At 41.0% G+C, this 19,735-nt stretch overlaps 1 protein-coding gene across 3 annotated transcripts in view; it reads left to right on the forward strand.

The window, feature by feature from the left end:
• The window catches only part of LOC130914459 (protein PTHB1-like), a 233,758-nt gene that overhangs the window by 58,974 nt on the left and 155,049 nt on the right, over positions 1-19,735 (forward strand). For 2 of the 3 annotated variants that reach the window (XM_057833669.1, XM_057833671.1), the window contains exons 14-19: positions 4,047-4,151; positions 4,536-4,550; positions 8,392-8,532; positions 8,796-8,891; positions 10,069-10,241; positions 11,917-12,069. In XM_057833669.1, the coding sequence (XP_057689652.1) occupies positions 4,047-4,151; positions 4,536-4,550; positions 8,392-8,532; positions 8,796-8,891; positions 10,069-10,241; positions 11,917-12,069 (683 nt within the window). The remainder of the gene's footprint in view (positions 1-4,046; positions 4,152-4,535; positions 4,551-8,391; positions 8,533-8,795; positions 8,892-10,068; positions 10,242-11,916; positions 12,070-19,735) is intronic. The other variant, XM_057833670.1, reaches the window with a different exon arrangement.

The raw sequence follows: 19,735 nt of genomic DNA on the forward strand, positions 1-19,735 counted from the left end.
ACATGTGAGCAGATGTTCTCATCTGAAGTAAAAAAAAAAAAAAAAAAAAAAGTCAATTTATTTCACTCGCACGTTGTCTGCAGGCTTCATATATCAAGAAAAATGTCATCGCACGCTCTGTTTGAGTTTTTTTTGGCTGTGGGTTGTTTATCATTTCAACATGTATGCAATGTGTTTGCTCATTCCGAGCTGTCAATCAATGACGGTTGCGATTTGAGCAGGAGGCCCCACAGAAAATGTGCTTACCTCGAAGTTATACTCTACATTACTGGTGTTAAACTAACATTAAACGAATGTTCATTCGCCCCTACCAGTCAAAATGGATTGGACGTCTAACGCTGTCAATGGCAGGTAATTATTTAGCCTTCAATACAAACTCTGTTTCATAGTAAACATTCCTACAACCCTCCCTGCAAGGGTTGCGCAAACAGAAGCGAGGACGACACAATTGCGGAGGTCAAGGAGGCGACTTGCACTCTGGTGGTCACCTTTTGTGCGTTTGTTTGTACTCTTGTCGGCGTTAATGGCTTAATGGCCCTGAGAGCCCGGCGGCCGGACCACACGGGCCCGCGGGTCACAAGGACCCGTCCAGATGTGGATGACGGGAAGCCAAGCGAGTCGACGAGCAAAGAGAGAGCGACAGGGATTACCTGCGCGTCTCTCCATGTGTTTGTTGCTTCTAATGGGCCTGGGAACACTTAAAGCACTTAAAACCGTCCGAACTGTTTGACCTGCGGGGCGCCGGGGTTAAAAGCCCCATGCTGAAAGAGTGAATGCCAGGCAGGCAACGGCCAGCGGCGAAGGGGTCACCGCACCTTAAAGGACCAAGGCCGACACACTTACCGCGCCCAAAAATTCCCACAAAAAGTCCGCTTTTCCCGAGTTAGCGCAAACTGGGTGAAAGAAGGTCACGGAGAAATCCCCACTTCACGTTTTGTTTCCGCACACATTTACTCCTACAGTCAAGCCTGTCGACAGGGGAATGACCTGAATGACCCTTAATTTATTTTACTTTACATTCACATATTTCTTTTTTTATTTAAATCATTGCCTGATTAAATAGTATGTTCTACTACTTGATATATACTTAAAAAGTTTAACATATTGAATATTTCAAAGATATTTTTTTTTCCTTTTTTTTGTGTATTATAGTAAACGCTAATACGAATGACACTGTTAAACATGTCCACACACGTAGCACACTATGAATTTTCTTGTCTTTACCAGTGACTGTAGCTGGAGCCTTCAGTAAAATCAAAATAATAAAAAACTACCTACGCTCCACCATATCACAGGGCAGGCTTAACAACTAGAGGAGTGCGAAATTTCCGATTTTTAGATTATTCGCGATTCGGCCGTGGAAGATTCGAGAGCGATTCACAAACATCCAAATTCCGATTATTGAATTATACCAGGTAAAGCGGAAATAAAACACAGCGCGGTCTTCAGGACGCAATGAGGAATGGACTGAGAGTAAAAATCATGTTCACCTCATGCCGCTAGATAAAAAAAAAAAAACAATAATACCTGACCGCAGCCGTCAGCCGCTACAAACAGCGCCCAGTTGCTAGTTGCTAAAAACATACGGCAACATACCGCTATAGTAGATCTCACATATATCTAGAACTAGATGTGAAATGACAGACAACGGCCGTGCTGGATCATATACCAAGAACTAGATGCGAGTAGACAGACTTTCCCGCACTAGTAAACAGGCGCCATCTTAAAGCAGTGGACTTCTCTAGAAGGCTTTGTTGTAGCGAACCTAATTACTTTTTAATCTGAAAACATCATTGCCTGAATAAATACTATGTTCTACTACTCGATACACACTAACAGTGATCCTCTAACTTAAATACATGTAGGCTCTAATAAACCACAATTGTTCTCTTGTACTAAAATATGTTGTTAGAAACACATAAAATGTTAAATCAATGGCAATATTTTATAATATTTAGTCCATATTTTGACCGTTAGTTGGGCCTATGGTTTGCGGGCTCGCAGTGATGACATAATTGGGATCTTTCGTGTTCAACAATTGCTTATTGCTGCCTAAACTCGCGAAGTAAAATGCCACGATGTGCTGCTTTTGGATGCAATTTCCAGTCAAATGGAAACAAGGGGAGTGAAGTGAGTGGTCAAGGTGGAATTATTATTTTTAGTGAATAAATGTGCATAAGTGGAAGCTTCTCCCCCTTTTTGGTCCCTGTATGCACGTACCCTACCCACCACACATTACAACTGGCGCCCAAACATTTTTCCTGGATCCTCAGTCAAGTAAGGGATCCGTCTATTTTCTGGATCCGACGTTCCCACCACGTCTGCAATATTGGTTTCAGATCTGTACATTTTTTTGATTCGTCGGTCCCACAGCGACTTTTCGAATCAGTCTATTTTGTGGAATCGACGGCTGCGACATTGCCATGGGATTGGTCTAATTCCTGGATCTTCGAGTGAGTAAAAAACGCGGATTTGGATTAGTATTGCCATCTTTTATTTTGACTGTTCTTCATGGGAGTTTTCCCCAAATCATACTAAATAATTAAAGGACTATGGCACGCTACAGTGACGACAGTGACTCTGACGTGGACCTCACAAGAATGTTGGCGTTCTTCAGGGAACGCGTGTTTGCTTACTGCTGAGCTCCCGAGTGTAGAGTGGTCAAGGTGGAAATAGTATTTTTTTGTGAATAAATGTGCATAGTGGAAGCTTCTCCCCTTTTTGGTACTTTTATACACGTATCCTAGCTACCACGCGTTACAATGTACAAGACATGGATTACACAAGGTGTGCTCTTTGGCCTGTACTGTATGTAAAGCACACGACAGCCCTGGATGCTAACAATCTACTTAATTATATTGGGATAAGTTTGAAAACGCAATATGCTTACCTTGAATATCTGCTAATAAAACCGGAGTTCCAAACAGCATACACTCTCGCTGCCAACCGGAGTTCCAAACAGCATACACTCTCGCTCCCAACCGGAGTTCCAAATAGAATACACTCTCGCATCACCAGTTTTGCCCAACTTTTGTCTTATCAGGTATTTGCTGCACGCATTTTTCCCTGAAGCTTGTCTTGTGAATGACCGACAGTGCTGTCCTGCGCTTCACTTTTCAGATCTGGTTGATATAGGAAGGGTAGAACTGACGACATGTTGGGAAAGCTAACGAGTGACACGCTGGAATTTCGGCAACGGGACCAGTGACGTCACGCACTGCAACGTAACAAGAATGGCGACCTATCACTTAAAATAATTTCACAAACTTTATTAAAACAAAAACATTAAGAGGGTTTTAATATCAAATTATTATAACTCATACTAACATTGATCTTTTAAGAATTACTTGTCTTAAAAATAGAGGATCCCTTTAAACCTTTCAAAATGGAGTCAGTACAAAGGGTTAAGACAAAGATGAACGCGCGGAGTTTGCCCTTCTGGCCAGATTGCTGGGGCCCCGTCGGCCCGGGTTGTTGGAGCTGCGCCAGCGCGGGTCCGGCGGTTCGGCTGGCGCGGCTCCGGCGGTTCGGTTAGAAGGTCAGATTCCTTCAAAGCCAACTAAGCTCTGCCTTGGTCCCAATGGGAAGGCTTGGCACAATGTTTGTAGGAGTTGTCTTGTCAACTGATGGGGAAGTCTATGCGTAGTGTTTATACAATAGCGTCTACCTTTAGCATTAAGACTGTACGCACTTGAAAAATGTATTCTCGTGCACTATGCGTATAAGACCTGACATGAATAGGCCACGCCCTCAAATGCCCTGAAATGACCAGGTCACACCCCTAAATGTTTCCAAATGACCATATATGATCAGGCCACGCCTCTCAAATGTTCCCAAATGACCTGATATGATCAGCCCACGCCCCATAAATGTCCCAAAATCAACAGGAAGTGACCTGATATTGTCCCCAAACCAACCTGGGCGGGGCTAAGATCTATATCTCCACACGGCAAAGACCAGAAGTAATTTCTCCAGAAATTGCAGTTTCTAGTTTCTATTATTGAATTTAGTCAATGAACATGATTATGTTGGCGTATGTTCCGCAGGTGTGGGCTCGTCCACCTCCGTGGTCTTTTCAGCCTTCCTGAACGGTCGCTACCCACCTGCTGACCTCAGCGGCGACATCACCCTGTCTTACAGCACGCCCACAGGTACAAAAGTAGACTCTAAACAATTGGATTTTTTCTTCTTCTTGGTATTTCGATGCCCTGTGGCACTGTTCTGCCTCTCGCAGCTCAGTCTCGGTACTGGACTGACAGAAATGATGCAATAAGCAGAGTTAGGACTGTGAATTTTTATGTAGAGTGATCATTGCTTCCTTTCTTTCATGATGTCTAATTTTGATTCAGCATCAAGGATAAAAAAAAAAAAAATCAGAGAATATTGTCTGTACTGTGCGTTTATCTGTACAAGCGAACACGTGCACTGAATTGCGGTGAGCGTGGGAACGAAACGCGTCCGAGTGGAACATCTGCTTCTTCTGTCATCTGTGTAACGTCTTCTCGTTTTCTTCTTCTTCTCTTCCTTCCCCGCAGAGTTCAACCCCAAAGGTACGTGCGTGCTCACGTGCGTAGAGCTTGTAGTCACACATGCACATACTTCGCTCTATAAACAGAAAGAAAGCGTAGCCGACCATTTATGTTTCTGGGACGTGATCCCCACCAACGCACTGTATGAACACTGCCTCAATAATATTTTCTATTTGTCCACTGAAATAACGATTAGCTCTCATTTAACTCCATGTCTGCCATTGACGGCGCTAGACGTCCAATTCATATTGACTAGGAGCGTTGTCAATGTCAGCCAACGAGTGGCCTATAATGACGATTTAATTATTTTATTTTTTCTTTTAACTGGTTTTGGTTTTTTTCGGGTTATTTTGTGGTTTTTCCAGTTTGGCGTTTTTCAGGTTTTTTTTTTTTTTGAATGTTCATTTGCCTCTTCCATCAAGATGGGTTGGACGTCTAGTGAGCCACTCATGGCCAATGAGGGCCTTTTAATGACTAAAATGGAAAAATCAACATTTAACTTTGCCATTTTTATTTATTTATTTTTTGGTAGGTTTTTTGTGGTTTTTCCATTTTTTTCCCTACAGTTTTTTTGTTTTTGTTTTTTTTGTTTTTTTTTGTTTTATTTTTGCATTTTTTTTTTGAATGGTTATTTGCCCTCTCAGTCAAAATTGATTTTTTTTTTTTCCAATTTATTTTCTGGTTTGCTTGTTTTTTTGGTAATATTTGGGGGGTTTATGTTTTTTGTAGTTTCAGTTTTTAAAATTAATTCATTCATTCATTTATTTTGCTTTTTCACGTATTTTATCCCAAAAAAATAATAATTTCAAGTTTTTGTCGTGAATGAAAGAAACCAACTTAAGAGTACCCTGTCAGATAAAAATAAAACCAAAAACAAACTTAAAACCAAAACAAACCAAAAAACAAAAAAAACATACTTTTTCAGTCAATGTCACTCTGGAGAGTATTAGTTGCATTGGCCAAAAAATTTAAAACGAAGTAGAACAAAAACATATATGTTGTACTGGAGCATAAGTTGTTTTTTTGTTTTGTTTTGTTTTGTTTTAAATGGGGAAATTCATTTAATAAAATCCAATTCCAAAAACAAACATTTAATTTGAACTGCAAGTTAGTATGGAGATGCTCTTTTGTCGGGGTGCACAAATCCATTTTTTGGAACCGATACCGATATCGATAACTTCCTGCTCCTCAAAGCCGATACCGATATCGATAACCGATAATAGATATATAATTTTTTAAATGTGTACCCTGAGTTTTTTGAACACCTGGAGGTTTCAAAAAAAAATAGTGGTGGATTCAACATAGATTTGCCGTTGATCTCACCAGATTTTTCATAATGACATGAACAAAACAGTGCATTTCACTTCTGCACTGCCCGACAGCCATCTAAAAATGAATGCACTTCCATAAACCACAATGCCTGGTCTTTTCTTGCTTTTATGGGAAGACCCTCGTCTTAATATTGTGAAAGTCCAACAGAAAAATACACATATTCAATACTCAATATACAACAAACTGCACAATACACTTATATACACAACTACTATATGTAGGGTTGTTCCGATCATGTTTTTTTGCTCCCGATCGTTTTAGTTTGAGTATCTGCCGATCCCGATATTTCACGATCCGATTGCTTTTTTTTGCTCCCGATTCAATTCCAATCATTCCCGATAATTTTTCCCGATCATATACATTTTGGCAATGTATTAAGAAAAAAATGAATAAAACTCGGACGAATATATACATTCAACATACTGTATTTGTTTATTATGACAATAAATCCTCAAGATGGCATTTACATTATTAACATTCTTTCTGTGAAAGGGATCCACGGATGGAAAGACTTGTGACTTTGTATATTGTGACTAAATATTGCCATCGAGTGTATTTGTCCAGCTTTCAGTAAATGATACTGCTGCCATGCCCAAATGCATGATGGGAAGTGGAACCATGACTGTGCGTAGTGCTACCAATTGATATATCTTCTCTGCGTTGGCAAATAACATAAGGTGTTAAGAAAAAGATCATTTGCCACCTTGCTTCCCCACATTGCTTCCCATGATATTTCTAATCGTAGGGAGAGGGATTATAAGGCTTTAGCCAATTAAAAAAAGGCTCCAAAGGCTGCCAAAATTCACTCTACTCATTTTACGCTGCCTTTTATCTCTCTATATAGGTAAAACGGGGCCATTACAGATTGAGCGCGATAATGCGTGAGTGGGTCGTGCAGTGCATGCTTTAATTGCGTTAAATATTTTAACGTGATACATTTTTTTAAAAATTAATTACCGCCGTTATCGGGATAAATTTGATAACCCTACCTTAAGCCTAAACTAAAGACTCTGGATGAGTGTAACATATTATGTCTGTAACGTTAAATACAATTAGAAAACGATTTAATTAAAAAAAAAAAAAATATATATATATATATATATATATATTAAAAAAAGGCATGGCCGATATTTTTTTGCCGATTCCGATACTTTGAAAATGACGTGATCGGACCCGATCGATCGGGATGCCGATCGATCATGACATCTCTAATTATATGTATAGCATAGCACACTAGCATGAGCTACTAAAGCATTGGCTGGCTTCTATAACCCAGCAACTTATTAAGTTCTGTACATATGACCCTTCACCACAGAAATAAACACATGTTGCACATCCAAATGTTATAGTAAACATAAAATACTACGAGGCGGAAACGTAACAGAAAGCATTCACGATTGTCAATGCCACCGCTAGACACCGCAATGTGTATATGAATGAGCTTGTAATGTGAACCAAACTACTGTAACAAAAAATAGATGCACCCAATTATTCTGACCAGCAGGTGGGAACAATGCCCCGCAAATGGTCAACTGCTTTCCCATGCTAGTGTGCCAGCACAGTACATATTATTGGTCCTATTAATAATGTTATTGGATTTATCAGGATGACGTCATAATTCCTATTATCGGACCGATAATTATCGTGCACCAGTACTCTTTTGTCTTATATTCCAAACAACAACAATGATCTGCTCACTCTAATAAACGAAGCACACAGTGCTGTAACAAATTACACAATAACCTTTTCGGGGAACACACCAATAAGAACAGTCACTATAAATAGTTGCTACAACAACAATTGAATCGAGCAAATCGGTGACTAGGAGTGCCTGATGCCTCCTAGCATGCATTGCAGCATTAGGGATGTAAATAACATTTAAAATTCATGTAGTGTGCTAATTATTTCTTCCGTTACCGTTGCAGTTGTTTCATTACTTGGTAGTTCTGATATTTAGTTTGTTTTGTGTCTGTGCTTGCCATTCTCTGCTGTTGTGTGTAGAAATGGATGTAATCCTTTTAAATTGTCCCTCGCGGTCTTGTGAGCGACACAATATTGAACCAATATGTCATTTTTTTAAGGGTCATAGCTTTAATATTTGACATACAGTGGGGCAAATAAGTATTTAGTCAACCACCTATTGTGCAAGTTCTCCTACATGAAAAGATGAGGCCTGTAATTGTCAACATGGGTAAACCTCAACCATGAGAGACAGAATGTGGTGGTGGGGGGGGGGGGGGGGGGGTACAGAAAATTTATTTCCAAATTAGAGTGGAAAATAAGTAAATGGTCACCTACAAACAAGCAAGATTTCTGGCTGTCAAAGAGGTCTAACTTCTTCTAACGAGGTTTTGTGAGTTTTGTGTGAAATTATTGAATTTTTTTTCCCCATTCTCTTTTGTGTTAACTTTATTTCTTAGTACTCCCCAATACCAATGATGTCATTTTAGCGTCGTATCGGTACTGATACTAGTATCTGTATCGGTGCTGGCAGCAAAGGAGTAAATTATCCTTTGTTTTTGTTTTGCAGGAGTCCCTCATGTCCACCAAAGCCAGTTCAAACTTCCTCTCGCCCTCGTCTGTACGTCATCTTCTCCCAGCAAGAGCAGCGTCTTCAAAATCACCGTCGACACCAACCAGCCGCCCGTAGACCTGGCCACCATCTTTCCTGGTATGGCGCACACAAACATGCAAAAGCGCACGCTCATGATTCTTCATGAATGTTGAAACTAAATGTAGCTTATTTTCCCAGTAATCTAAACCATCAGCTGCAATCAGCAACCCTGCCGACTAAACACTCTCTTTGTTTGCGGCGTGACCGTCTTTTGTGGCCTTCTGTTGCTGTCCCACGCGGCGATAGGCCGGCATATCGGGAGGCATCGCGCAGTCCTTTTTCAACTTGTTTTTTTCCCGCGTCTTTGTGTGCGTCTGCAGAGTTCGCGGCCCAGTCGGAAGATAACGAAGGGAACGGTTTGGCTCTCCGCTTCTTGCCTGGTGGCGTGGTCACCGTGCTGGCTTCAAAGACCTCCCGTAAGAACCAGTCTTTTAAATGCTTGAATATCATCTTATATTCATCATACAATACCATTCAAAATAAATGGCTTCCAGATGAAACGCACAAAAAATACACATAGCAAAACACAAGACATGTGCTTACAAAAGATGTGCACAAACATGATACAAAACAAAAAACATGCATGCAAAAAGCAAGAAAACACACAAATAATTACATGCAAACAAAAAAGAGAAGCACATATACACAAATTCAACATAAACAGTAATTACATGCACGCACATAAGAAATTATACAAAAACAACAAATACACATGCACCAACAAGAGATACACAACACGGGACACATAAACGTGCACAAAGACAAAACAAACAGATAAAATACTCTTGTGCACCAACGCAGATGATACCCAAAACACAAGCAAAAAACAAGATATGTGCACATGAAAACAAGACATGCATCTACACATAAAAAGGAAACAGACAAATAATCAAGAAAACGCACACGAGACACAAAGACAACAATGACAAGTAACAGTGAGGCAAAGCACACACAGACAAAATACTCTCACACGCACGTAGATGATTCACACAACACTCAAAAGTGGTACAAACTACACTTACAAATAAGTATAAATAAGTAAAAACTCTAACGCACCTCTCTCACTCTGTCACATGGTGCGTTCAGGAACAGCACGCACACAACCGCCACATTAGAACCCAATTCCTTACATTATTATTATTATTACAATTTGTATTTATAATTTGTTTTGCTATGTGTAATTGCCATTCGGAATTGTACCATCGGTATTTATTAAAGTAGCCTTTATTTCACCAGTCAACTCTGTCATTGACAGTGACAGACGTCATGCTGCTATTACTCTATGTTCAAATGGATTGGACGTCTTACCATCGAGCATCATAGATTGAGCTCCTGACCCATGGAGCCATCATTTTTGTATCGCCATACTGCGTGATAATCGTTATCGTAAGCCTTGCATCATGTATCTTGAGTTGAGAGATTTCCAGTCATTACATGCAACAAACAGAGATACAAAGACAATACTCTCAAAAAACACAAAACCACACAGGAAATACAACATATATACTGCTGAATTCTGTTCTGAAATGGTAAATCAAGACTACCTACACATGAAGTAATGTTATTCCTCCACCTGAATGTATTTTTGCATAGAGCGCTATCGCATCCAGAGCGACGCATTCGAGGACATGTGGCTGGTGACCAACGAGCTCGTCCACAGAGTCGACCATCACTTCTCCGCGTTAGGAGTGGACGACTTCAAGAAGAGCTTCAGCGGACCACCGCCCCTCAAAGACTACTTCCTGTCCATTGACCACCACTTCCAGGTATGCGCGCTAGCATACAGTGGGGCAAATAAGTATTGAGTCAACCACTAATTGTGCAAGTTCTACCACTTGAAAATATTAGAGAGGCCTGTAATTGTCAACATGGGTAAACCTCAACCATGAGAGACAGATTGTGGAGAAAAAAAACAACAGAAAATCACATTGTTTGATTTTTAAAGAATTTATTTCCAAATTAGAGTGGAAAATAAGTATTTGGTCACCTACAAACAAGCAAGATTTCTGGCTGTCAAAGAGGTCTAACTTCTTCTAACAAGGTCTAACGAGGCTCCACTCGTTACCTGTATTAATGGCACTCATTATCGGTATAAAAGACACCTGTCCACAAGCTCGGTCAGTCACACTCCAAACTCCACTATGGCCAAGACTAAAGAGCTGTCGAAGGACACCAGCGACAAAATTGTAGACCGTCACCAGGCTGGGAAGACTGAATCTGCAATAGGTAAAACGCTTGGTGTAAAGAAATCAACTGTGGGAGCAATTATTAGAAAATGGAAGACATACAAGACCACTGATAATCTCCCTCGATCTGGGGCTCCATGCAAGGTCTCACCCCGTGGCGTCAAAATAATAACAAGAACGGTGAGCAAAAATCCCAGAACCACGCGGGAGGACTACTTAGTGAATGACCTACAGAAAACTGGGACCACAGTACCAAAGGCTACTATTAGTAACAGAATGCGTCACCAGGGACTCAAATCCTTCACTGCCATACGTGTCCCCCTGCTGAAGAAAGTAAACGTCCAGGCCCGTCTGCGGTTCGCTAGAGAGCATTTGGATGGTCCAGAAGAGGACTGGGAGAATGTGTTATGGTCAGATGAAACCAAAATAGAACTTTTTGGTAGAAACACAGCTTCTCGTGTTTGGAGGAGAAAGAATACTGAATTGCACCATACCCACTGTGAAGCATGGGGGTGGAAACTTCATGCTTTGGGGCTTTTTTTCTGCAAAGGGACCAGGATGACTGATCTGTGTAAAGGAAAGAATGAATGGGGCCATGTATCGAGAGATTTTGAGTGAAAATCTCCTTCCATCAGCAAGGGCATTGAAGATGAGACGTGGCTGGGTCTTTCAGCATTACAATGATCCCAAACACTCAGCCAGGGCAACAAAGGAGTGGCTTCATAAGAAGCATTTCAAGGTCCTGGAGTGGCCTAGCCAGTCTCCAGATCTCAACCCCATACAAAATCTGTGGAGGGAGTTGAAAGTCCATGTTGCCCAACGACAGCCCCAAAACATCACTGCTCTAGAGGAGATCTGCATGGAGGAATGGGCCAAAGTACCAGCAACAGTGTGTGAAAAGCTTGTGAAGACAGAAAACATTTGGCCACCGTTATTGCCAACAAAGGGTACATAACAAAGTATTGAGATGAACTTTTGGTATTGACCAAATACTTATTTCCCACCATGATTTGCAAATAAATTCTTTAAAAATCAAACAATGTGATTTTCAGTTTTTTTTCTTCCACATTCTGTCTCTCACGGTTGAGATTTACCCATGTTGACAATTACAGGCCTCTCTAATATTTTCATGTGGGAGAACTAGCACAATTAGTGGTTGACTAAATACTTATTCGCCCCACTGTATTTACTTGTAAAACACTGCGACCTAGCATTAAGCATGCATGTAACCATCTTGTACTTGTGTGTGTGTTAGCTTCGCGTCAGCGCTCAAAAGTACCAGGACCTCCTTTCTGAACGGGCCGCCCAGTTCCGAGCCATCCAGCGGCGTCTGCTGACCCGCTTTAAAGACAAAACTCCGGCGCCGCTGCAGAACCTCGACACCCTGTTAGACGCCACCTATACCCAGGTAGACAACACACACGCACACGATTAAATCGCGCCAGCCGAACCGCTGGACCCGCGCTGGCGCAGCTCCAACGACCTGGGCCGGCTAGACGATCACAACCGGGCCGGAAGGCCAAACGCTGCGCGTTCACCTTAGTCTTAACCCTTTGTACTGACTTCATTTTGAAAGGTTTAACGAAGGCTCACTGAAAATAAGTTAACAATTTATTCAGGTCGACAGCGATCAAACAGCAAGGCGAAACAGAAACAAACTCAGGCGGGGAGGCAAGGTCACCCTATCACACGTCAACAAAAGGTTCCCGAGAAAAATGACAACGTTAGTTAAACATTCAGTCTGCTGAAGGCTCTCGCTGGGTGGGTTGTCAGCAGGAAGAAGGGTGTGTCTGTTTATTATTGTCTATTTGTGGATTGGACAGGAGGACTCAAGAGTTACTGTGGTCAGGGCAATGAGGGTTGTGGATTTTGCCACTTCAGCATCAAAGGGGTTCTTGGAATCTTGTCAGTCGCGTTATCAGTTGGATATCGGACATTCTCCGGTGTTCGTTGTATTAGGACAGGGCGTCGAATTGTTCTGGACTGTCCGGGAGAACTGATTGCGAGAGTTGGTGGTGCAGACGTGGGCTTGTCAGCATCAAGTCTTGCTCAGTCAGGTGCATGACGCACAGGTTGGGCTTCCTTGATAAGATGATGTGTTTATCTCTTAGGCCCTATATTCTGTTTGTTTTCCCTAAACTATGGTATAATTGCTATTTATTTTATAATGGGTGTGTCAGAGTAATACAAACAGTAAATTAAATACTGTTCCCTGATTGATTACATTAAATGTGTTAGAGTAATTCTGTCTCCTTCAACGGAAAACAATGTTTTCGCTCGTATGACGAGAAGAGTCGTCATCCAATCAGCAGCGATATATTTTTTTGAAGGTTACTCCCATAAAACCGGTCTTGATAGGATATTTCCCTTCGATCTACCTTATGAACAAAACTGTTTAATGTATTGGAAAATGACTTTAGTGCCTCTTTAAAGCGTCACTCAGTGTCGACACGTTTACCTTAATTTACTGTATGAGCCTTGTAGTTTGATTAATAGACATCCTGTTTGAAGGTGATTAATTGCGAGCTCACACCCAGTTCACTTCCATGCTTGGACACACACACACACACTGAGGTGTGAAATCTCATAACTTTGGGCAGATCCGACTTGTAATTGTCCATATTGTGACATACAGTTGTGGTCAAAAGTTTACATACACTTGTGAAGAACATAATGTCATGGCTCTCTTGAGTTTCCAGTTATTTCTACAACTCTGATTTTTCTCTGATAGAGTGATTGGAACAGATACTTCTTTGTCACAAAAAACATTCATGAAGAGTGGTTCTTTTATGACTTTATTACGGGTGAACAGAAAAAAGTGATCAAATCTGCTGGGTCAAAAATATACATACATGGATCTGAAAAAGCGAATCATTGACTTGAACAACTCAGGAAAGTCACTTGGAGCCATTTCAAAGCAGCTGCAGGTCCCAAGAGCAACAGTGCAATCAATTGTTTGTAAGTATAAAGTGCATGGCACTGTTTTGTCACTACCACGATCAGGAAGAAAACGCAAGCTATCACCTGCTGCTGAGAGAAAATTGGTCAGGAGGGTGAAGATTAAACCGAGAATCACCAAAAAGCAGATCTGCCAAGAATTAGAAGCTGCTGGAACACAGGTGTCAGTGTCCACAGTCAAGCGTGTTTTGCATCTCCATGGACTGAGAGGCTGCCGTGCAAGAAGGAAGCCCTTGCTCCAAAAGCGGCACCTTAAGGCTCGACTGAAGTTTGCTTCTGATCACATGGACAAAGATAAGACCTTCTGGAGGAAAGTTCTGTGGTCAGACGAAACAAAAATCGAGCTGTTTGGCCACAATGCCCAGCAATATGTTTGGAGGAGAAAAGGTGAGGCCTTTAACCCCAAGTACACCATGCCTACCGTCAAGCACGGTGGTGGTAATATTATGCCGTGGGGCTGTTTTGCTGCCAATGGAACTGGTGCTTTACAGAGAATAAATGGGATAATGAAAAAGGAGGATTACTTTCAAATTCTTCAAGATAACCTAACGTCATCAGCCCGAAGATTGAGTCTTGGGCACGCAGTTGGATGTTCCAACAGGACAATGACCCCAAACACACATCAAAAGTGGTAATGGAATGGCTAAATCAGGCTAGAATTAAGGTTTTCGAATGGCCTTCCCAAAGTCCTGACTTAAACCCAGTTGAGAACTTGTGGACAATGCTGAAGAAACAAGTCCATGTCAGAAAGCCATCAAATTTAACTGAACTGCACCAATTCTGTCAAGAGGAGTGGTCAAAGATTCAACCAGAAGCTTGCCAGAAGCTTGTGGATGGCTACCAAAAGCGCCTAATTGATGTGAAAATGGCCAAGGGACATGTTAGCAAATATTAGCGCTGCTGTATGTATATTTTTGACCCAGCAGATTTGATCACTTTTTTTCTGTTCACCCATAATAAAGTCATAAAAGAACCAAACTTCATGAATGATTTTGTGACAAAGATGTGTCTGTTCCAATCACTCTATCGGAGAAAAATCAGAGTTGTAGAAATAACTGGAAACTCAAGAGAGCCATGACATTATGTTCTTCACAAGTGTATGTAAACTTTTGACCACAACTGTACTTTCTCATACTACATTACATTGGGTGTGGTTTAGAGCTGTCCCGACTAGTCGACATAGTCGACGTCATCGATGACGTAAATCCGTCGACGAGCACAACATGCCGTCGACGGTTAATGAAGGGTTAAAAAAATATATGCGTGGAAAGTTAGAATGTCGGATGCTCTGTTTGCAAGCGGGAAAGCGGCACAAAGCCAAAAAAAAGCGCACCAGAGTGTCCAAAACATTGACTTATTTCAAAGAAACAAAGGAGAGTACACTCTTCTGTCCTGTCTCTTCAGTGCCAAGCTTGGCTGCGCGTCGGCCGTGAATAAACAACTCAAGCGCCTTCACGCAGTTTGTAATTTTTTTTTTTTCCTTCATTTTTTGTACACCAGAGGGTGCTGTCGCCTTACTAAATAATAATGTTTCATTGACAATGGGCCTATAAGTGCTATTAGTATTGTTCTTAATGCTAATTGAAAGGTTTATTTCATGTTATGATTTATTTTAATGTACAGAAAATTATATAAGGTTAAAAGGTCATAAATATATACAGTATATACAGTCATTGCACTCAAGGGAGAGATTGTCAATGATAAGGTAATAAGGTAAAGGCAATTCATATAGGCAATTCATTGATATATAAATAAGGTTTAAAAGGAAAAAGGTGAAAAGTTTTTGTTAATTTCTAATTGTGTTGCTTTATTTGTGTGCACCGTAGCTCTTACAGTGTGTTTACATCAAGGATGGAATAAAAGTTGTAAACCATCAGTTTAAGAGACCATCTTTTCAATCGGGATGCTACACTAGTTAATTCTATCAGCATTTGAACTCATTGTTTATTTGTGATTTATTATTGTTATTTACGTCTTTATTTGTACTTTAATAAATAATTTGAGTGTTCCAATATGTTTTTTGTGAATTGATAAGCGTCAACAAAAATTTCATTGCTAAATTAGTAAAAAAAAAATTTTTTTTTTTTTAATTAATTATTAGATTAGTCGACTAATCGTAAAAATAGTCGGCTGACTAATCGGGAGAAAATTAGTCGTTTGGGACAGCCCTAGTGTGGTTTATTGTCACTTGACAGCTTTTATTGATTAGGTGTGTACAACCATTTTTTTTTTTTTTTTAATTAAAATATTGAAGTTTCCTTAGTAGCGTTTTGTTAGATTAAAGGGGATGTAGCGGCAAAGGGGGTGTGAGACATCAATAGAACCGTTATGTGCCAAGATAACAAATATTGATAAAGTTAACAAAAAAAACCCAATCACATTAGTGAGCAATTATCGAAAATAGATCGAAAATGACGAACATTCCTGAAAGTGTTCCGGAAACAGCCGAATGGGGCGGCGACGTCACGACAAGTGATTGATAGTCGAGGCGGAGCCAGGTGCCATTGTTTTTTAACGACGAGAGAGTAGCGTTGGGGTTTGTTTGATGAAAACATCTCAAAAATGGTTCAAAACTGCTGTGCTATGTGGTGTACAAATAGCTATTTATCGGAATATAGTATCCATGGGTTCCCGAACGCGAAAAAAAAAAGCTGGACTACGCAGACGATGGGTAAAGTTCGTCCGTGCAAAGAGCGCTAATTTTCTAGACACAGTGGAGTGCGCATTTTCCACCTGAAAGCTTCTCGAACTATGGACAAGTGAAATCGGATTTTGCTAAAAGATTGCTGCTCAAAGGAGATGCGGTGCCGACCATACATGCGCAGCGACCTAAATGTCCCGAGATATCAAGAAAGAGGATGATGACTAGCAAAGGAGGCTAAGGCTAAGCAAAGGAGGGGAGCAGCCAAGCTCAAAATGGCCAGAGTGAGTAATCTTTTATAATAAAAAAATGTCACGCATTGGATACAGGACTGGACACATTATCGTTCGTAAAATATATAGAACAAATCCTCTGATCCCATTCATATTTGTGTCTGTTGGCAGAGCGAAAAGCTATGATAGCGCAATAAATGATAATTATTCTATGCATTCCTTTATTTTGCAGTCACGGTGTATCAGCTTCACAAAAAGAAATGCAAAACAAATCATTGGTGTTTCCCACACAATCTGCTGCTGATGTTTCATCAGTGTCATTGCTCCCCTCAATGACCGTTTCATTACGCTGCATTGGCGTTCGTTTGGGCTCAAATTGGTAACCTAAAACACCGAATAAAGCTTCGTAACTCTCCTCGTCACCATTATATGAACATTCGTTACGTCCTTCTACGTCGGATTCGTCGCTGAAACTAGAAACGAAATTGTCTGCCATCATCGCCGCCATTCAGTATTAAAGCACTGAGCCTTTTTCTTGTTGAAGAAACACCCCTCACTGTCAATTCTGAATTCTCTTTTATTGACAACGAGGGGTGTTTCTTCATGAGGGAACCTGGAATATGTGCAGGACGAACACAATGCATCAGCATAAACAGCTCAAAACACCTAAATCTCCCCTCACTAGAAGGAATTCTATTGATGCAGACAGGCGCTGCCCCCCTAGTGGCCGGTGGCACTCTCTTCACTTGTCGTGACGTCACGCACACAATCTGCCAGATCTCGGGCGCCGGTCGTTTTAGCTTGACAATCGAGCCAAATTTCTCTCATTTTCTTGTGTGTAATTACACGAAGTGGCATGATATGAATACAAAAGGCATGCGTTTATGGATAAATGATGGAATATTAAAATTTTCCCAGGGCACTACATCCCCTTTAAGCGAAAATGGTTGTGTTGAACCTGATCACTGGGAAAAGTGTGGGTGTGTCGGCCTTTCCGTAGTAACAGGCTGGCATGCGGGAAGCTTGACACTTAATACGCTGAGTAATTTGTAGACATGGTTGATTATAATGAAAGTTATTGACAGATATTGTCCAGAGAGTGAGTTAAAATTATTCATGTGTGCATTATGCTACATTTGCATTTATTATTAAAGTGCATGTGACACGAAAAAGCATGTTTATTTCATAATGCACGTTGTATTTTATGCTCCTGAATGATATGGACCGCTTGGATGTGTGTGGAAGCGATCGCTGTATTTATTTAGTTTTTTGAATCCCGCGCCATGAAAATGAGTGACTTCTGGCTTCGGTCTTGCATTGAGGAGGAGGGCGCTGTGACGTGTACGGGTGAAGGCGTCCTCTTCACTATACAGCGTACTGTTGTGTATGAGGACGAAGGATTCAGCCGATTCTGCGGATTAATACGTTTATTTTTCGCATCACGCCAGCCAAGCGGCCACAGAAAAATCATTCTGTATGAGGGAGAGGCGTGTGCGCCTTTTTGGAGTTTCAAAAGGTTCCCATTCACTGTTAATATGGGCCAAAACAAACCCGACTACTGTGGGACCATTGGACTTACGAGGAAGTGAGTAAACATCTTGTTTTGTATTATGTCAGATACGAATACGGCGATTACAAAGTCAACACTACAAACTTTCTTTAAATAAAGGACTACTTACGTTTGATCATTGATAGGCAAAAAGCTCTCCTCATGCACATTAGCAGCACGTTAGCTTCACAACAACTGCAGCCGCACTCCTCCGGGGAACGAAAAAATTGTTCTCCGCCGGGCGGTTTGCCAATCCGCAAAGACAATTGACAACGCAGTCGTCATGTGAAATAATCCAGGCTAGTTATGTACTTGGATTCCATTGACACCTATGTAGGTTGATACCATTGACGTCCATGGATGTCCAAATTTTTTCCCATTCATTTTCAATGGGAATTTTTTTTTTTCCCCCAAATCAACAGAAAATGACTAGATATCAATAGGACGTGACCCCCAAACTTCCCCAATTCCTTTGACGCTTATGAAGGGAGATTCCTTTGATGTCCATGGACGTCCAAACTTCCCATTCACTTCCAATGGCACTTCAGCATGTTTTTTCATTTTATTGATGCCAATGTACTTGGATTCCATTGACACCTATGAAGGTTGATACCATTGACGTCCATGGACGTCCAAATTTTTCCCATTCATTTTCAATGGGAAAATTTATATTCCCCCAAATCAACAGAAAATGACTAGATATCAATAGGACGTGCCCCCCAAACTTGCCCAATTCCTTTGACGCCTATGTAAGTTGATACCATTGACGTCCATGGACGTCCAAATTTTTTCCCATTAATTTTCAATGGCAAAAAAAATATCCCCAAATCAACAGGAAATGACCAGATATCAATAGGACGTGTACCCCAAATGTCCCCGATTGCATTGACACTTATGGAGGTTACTGCCATTGACGGACATGGACGTCCAATTCTCCAAATCATTTCTAATGGCGTTTACTTCGTTTAGTGCCATTGACTTGCATTATTGTCCACTCTATTGATAGACCTGAGTAGGGATGGGAATCGAAATCCGATTCGAATTCGGAACCGGTTCCGATTGTTTCGAGGCCTCGACATCACAATGAAAAAGCCTTAACGATCCCTTTAACGATTCCTAAAGACGCGTATTGCGTCGTGACGTGTCTTGTTGTCCCGACGCATCAAACTAGCATGGCGCCAAGAACCACTCGCTCCAAAGTTTGACTACACTTCACCAGGAAAGAGTGTGAAAATGAAAGGTTACGACGGGTAAGCACGAGCATTGCAGCCATAAACATAACAATGACAGCACGTAGGTTCAAACGCTCGAAAGTGTGTCTTCACTTCACGAGGAAAAATTACAACAAAGCGACTTGCAGTCATTGCAAGGTGGAGATAACTGCATCGGGAGGGAATACGACTGCGCTGTCCTCAGAGAGGCTAAGGCTCAGTCCTGGCTATACAGCTAGCTAAACTCCCAAATGACAATTCAAAAGACGTTGGTATAATTTGCTGACTTTATTCAACCATCACTTGAAGAGTGAAACTAAGAATAGAAATAAAACAAATCAATTTCGTCCCCAATAACAAACAGGTTTGCATCAACGTAAATCAGCGATGATTAGCTGCTAATAACAGTAATAACAAATGGTTAGCATTCGTTCGCTAGCATTAGCACATCGTTCAAACCACTACACAACTGGATTTAAGTG

The sequence above is a fragment of the Corythoichthys intestinalis genome, chromosome 4 (assembly GCF_030265065.1).
Source record: "Corythoichthys intestinalis isolate RoL2023-P3 chromosome 4, ASM3026506v1, whole genome shotgun sequence".
NCBI classification, from domain to species: domain Eukaryota; kingdom Metazoa; phylum Chordata; class Actinopteri; order Syngnathiformes; family Syngnathidae; genus Corythoichthys; species Corythoichthys intestinalis.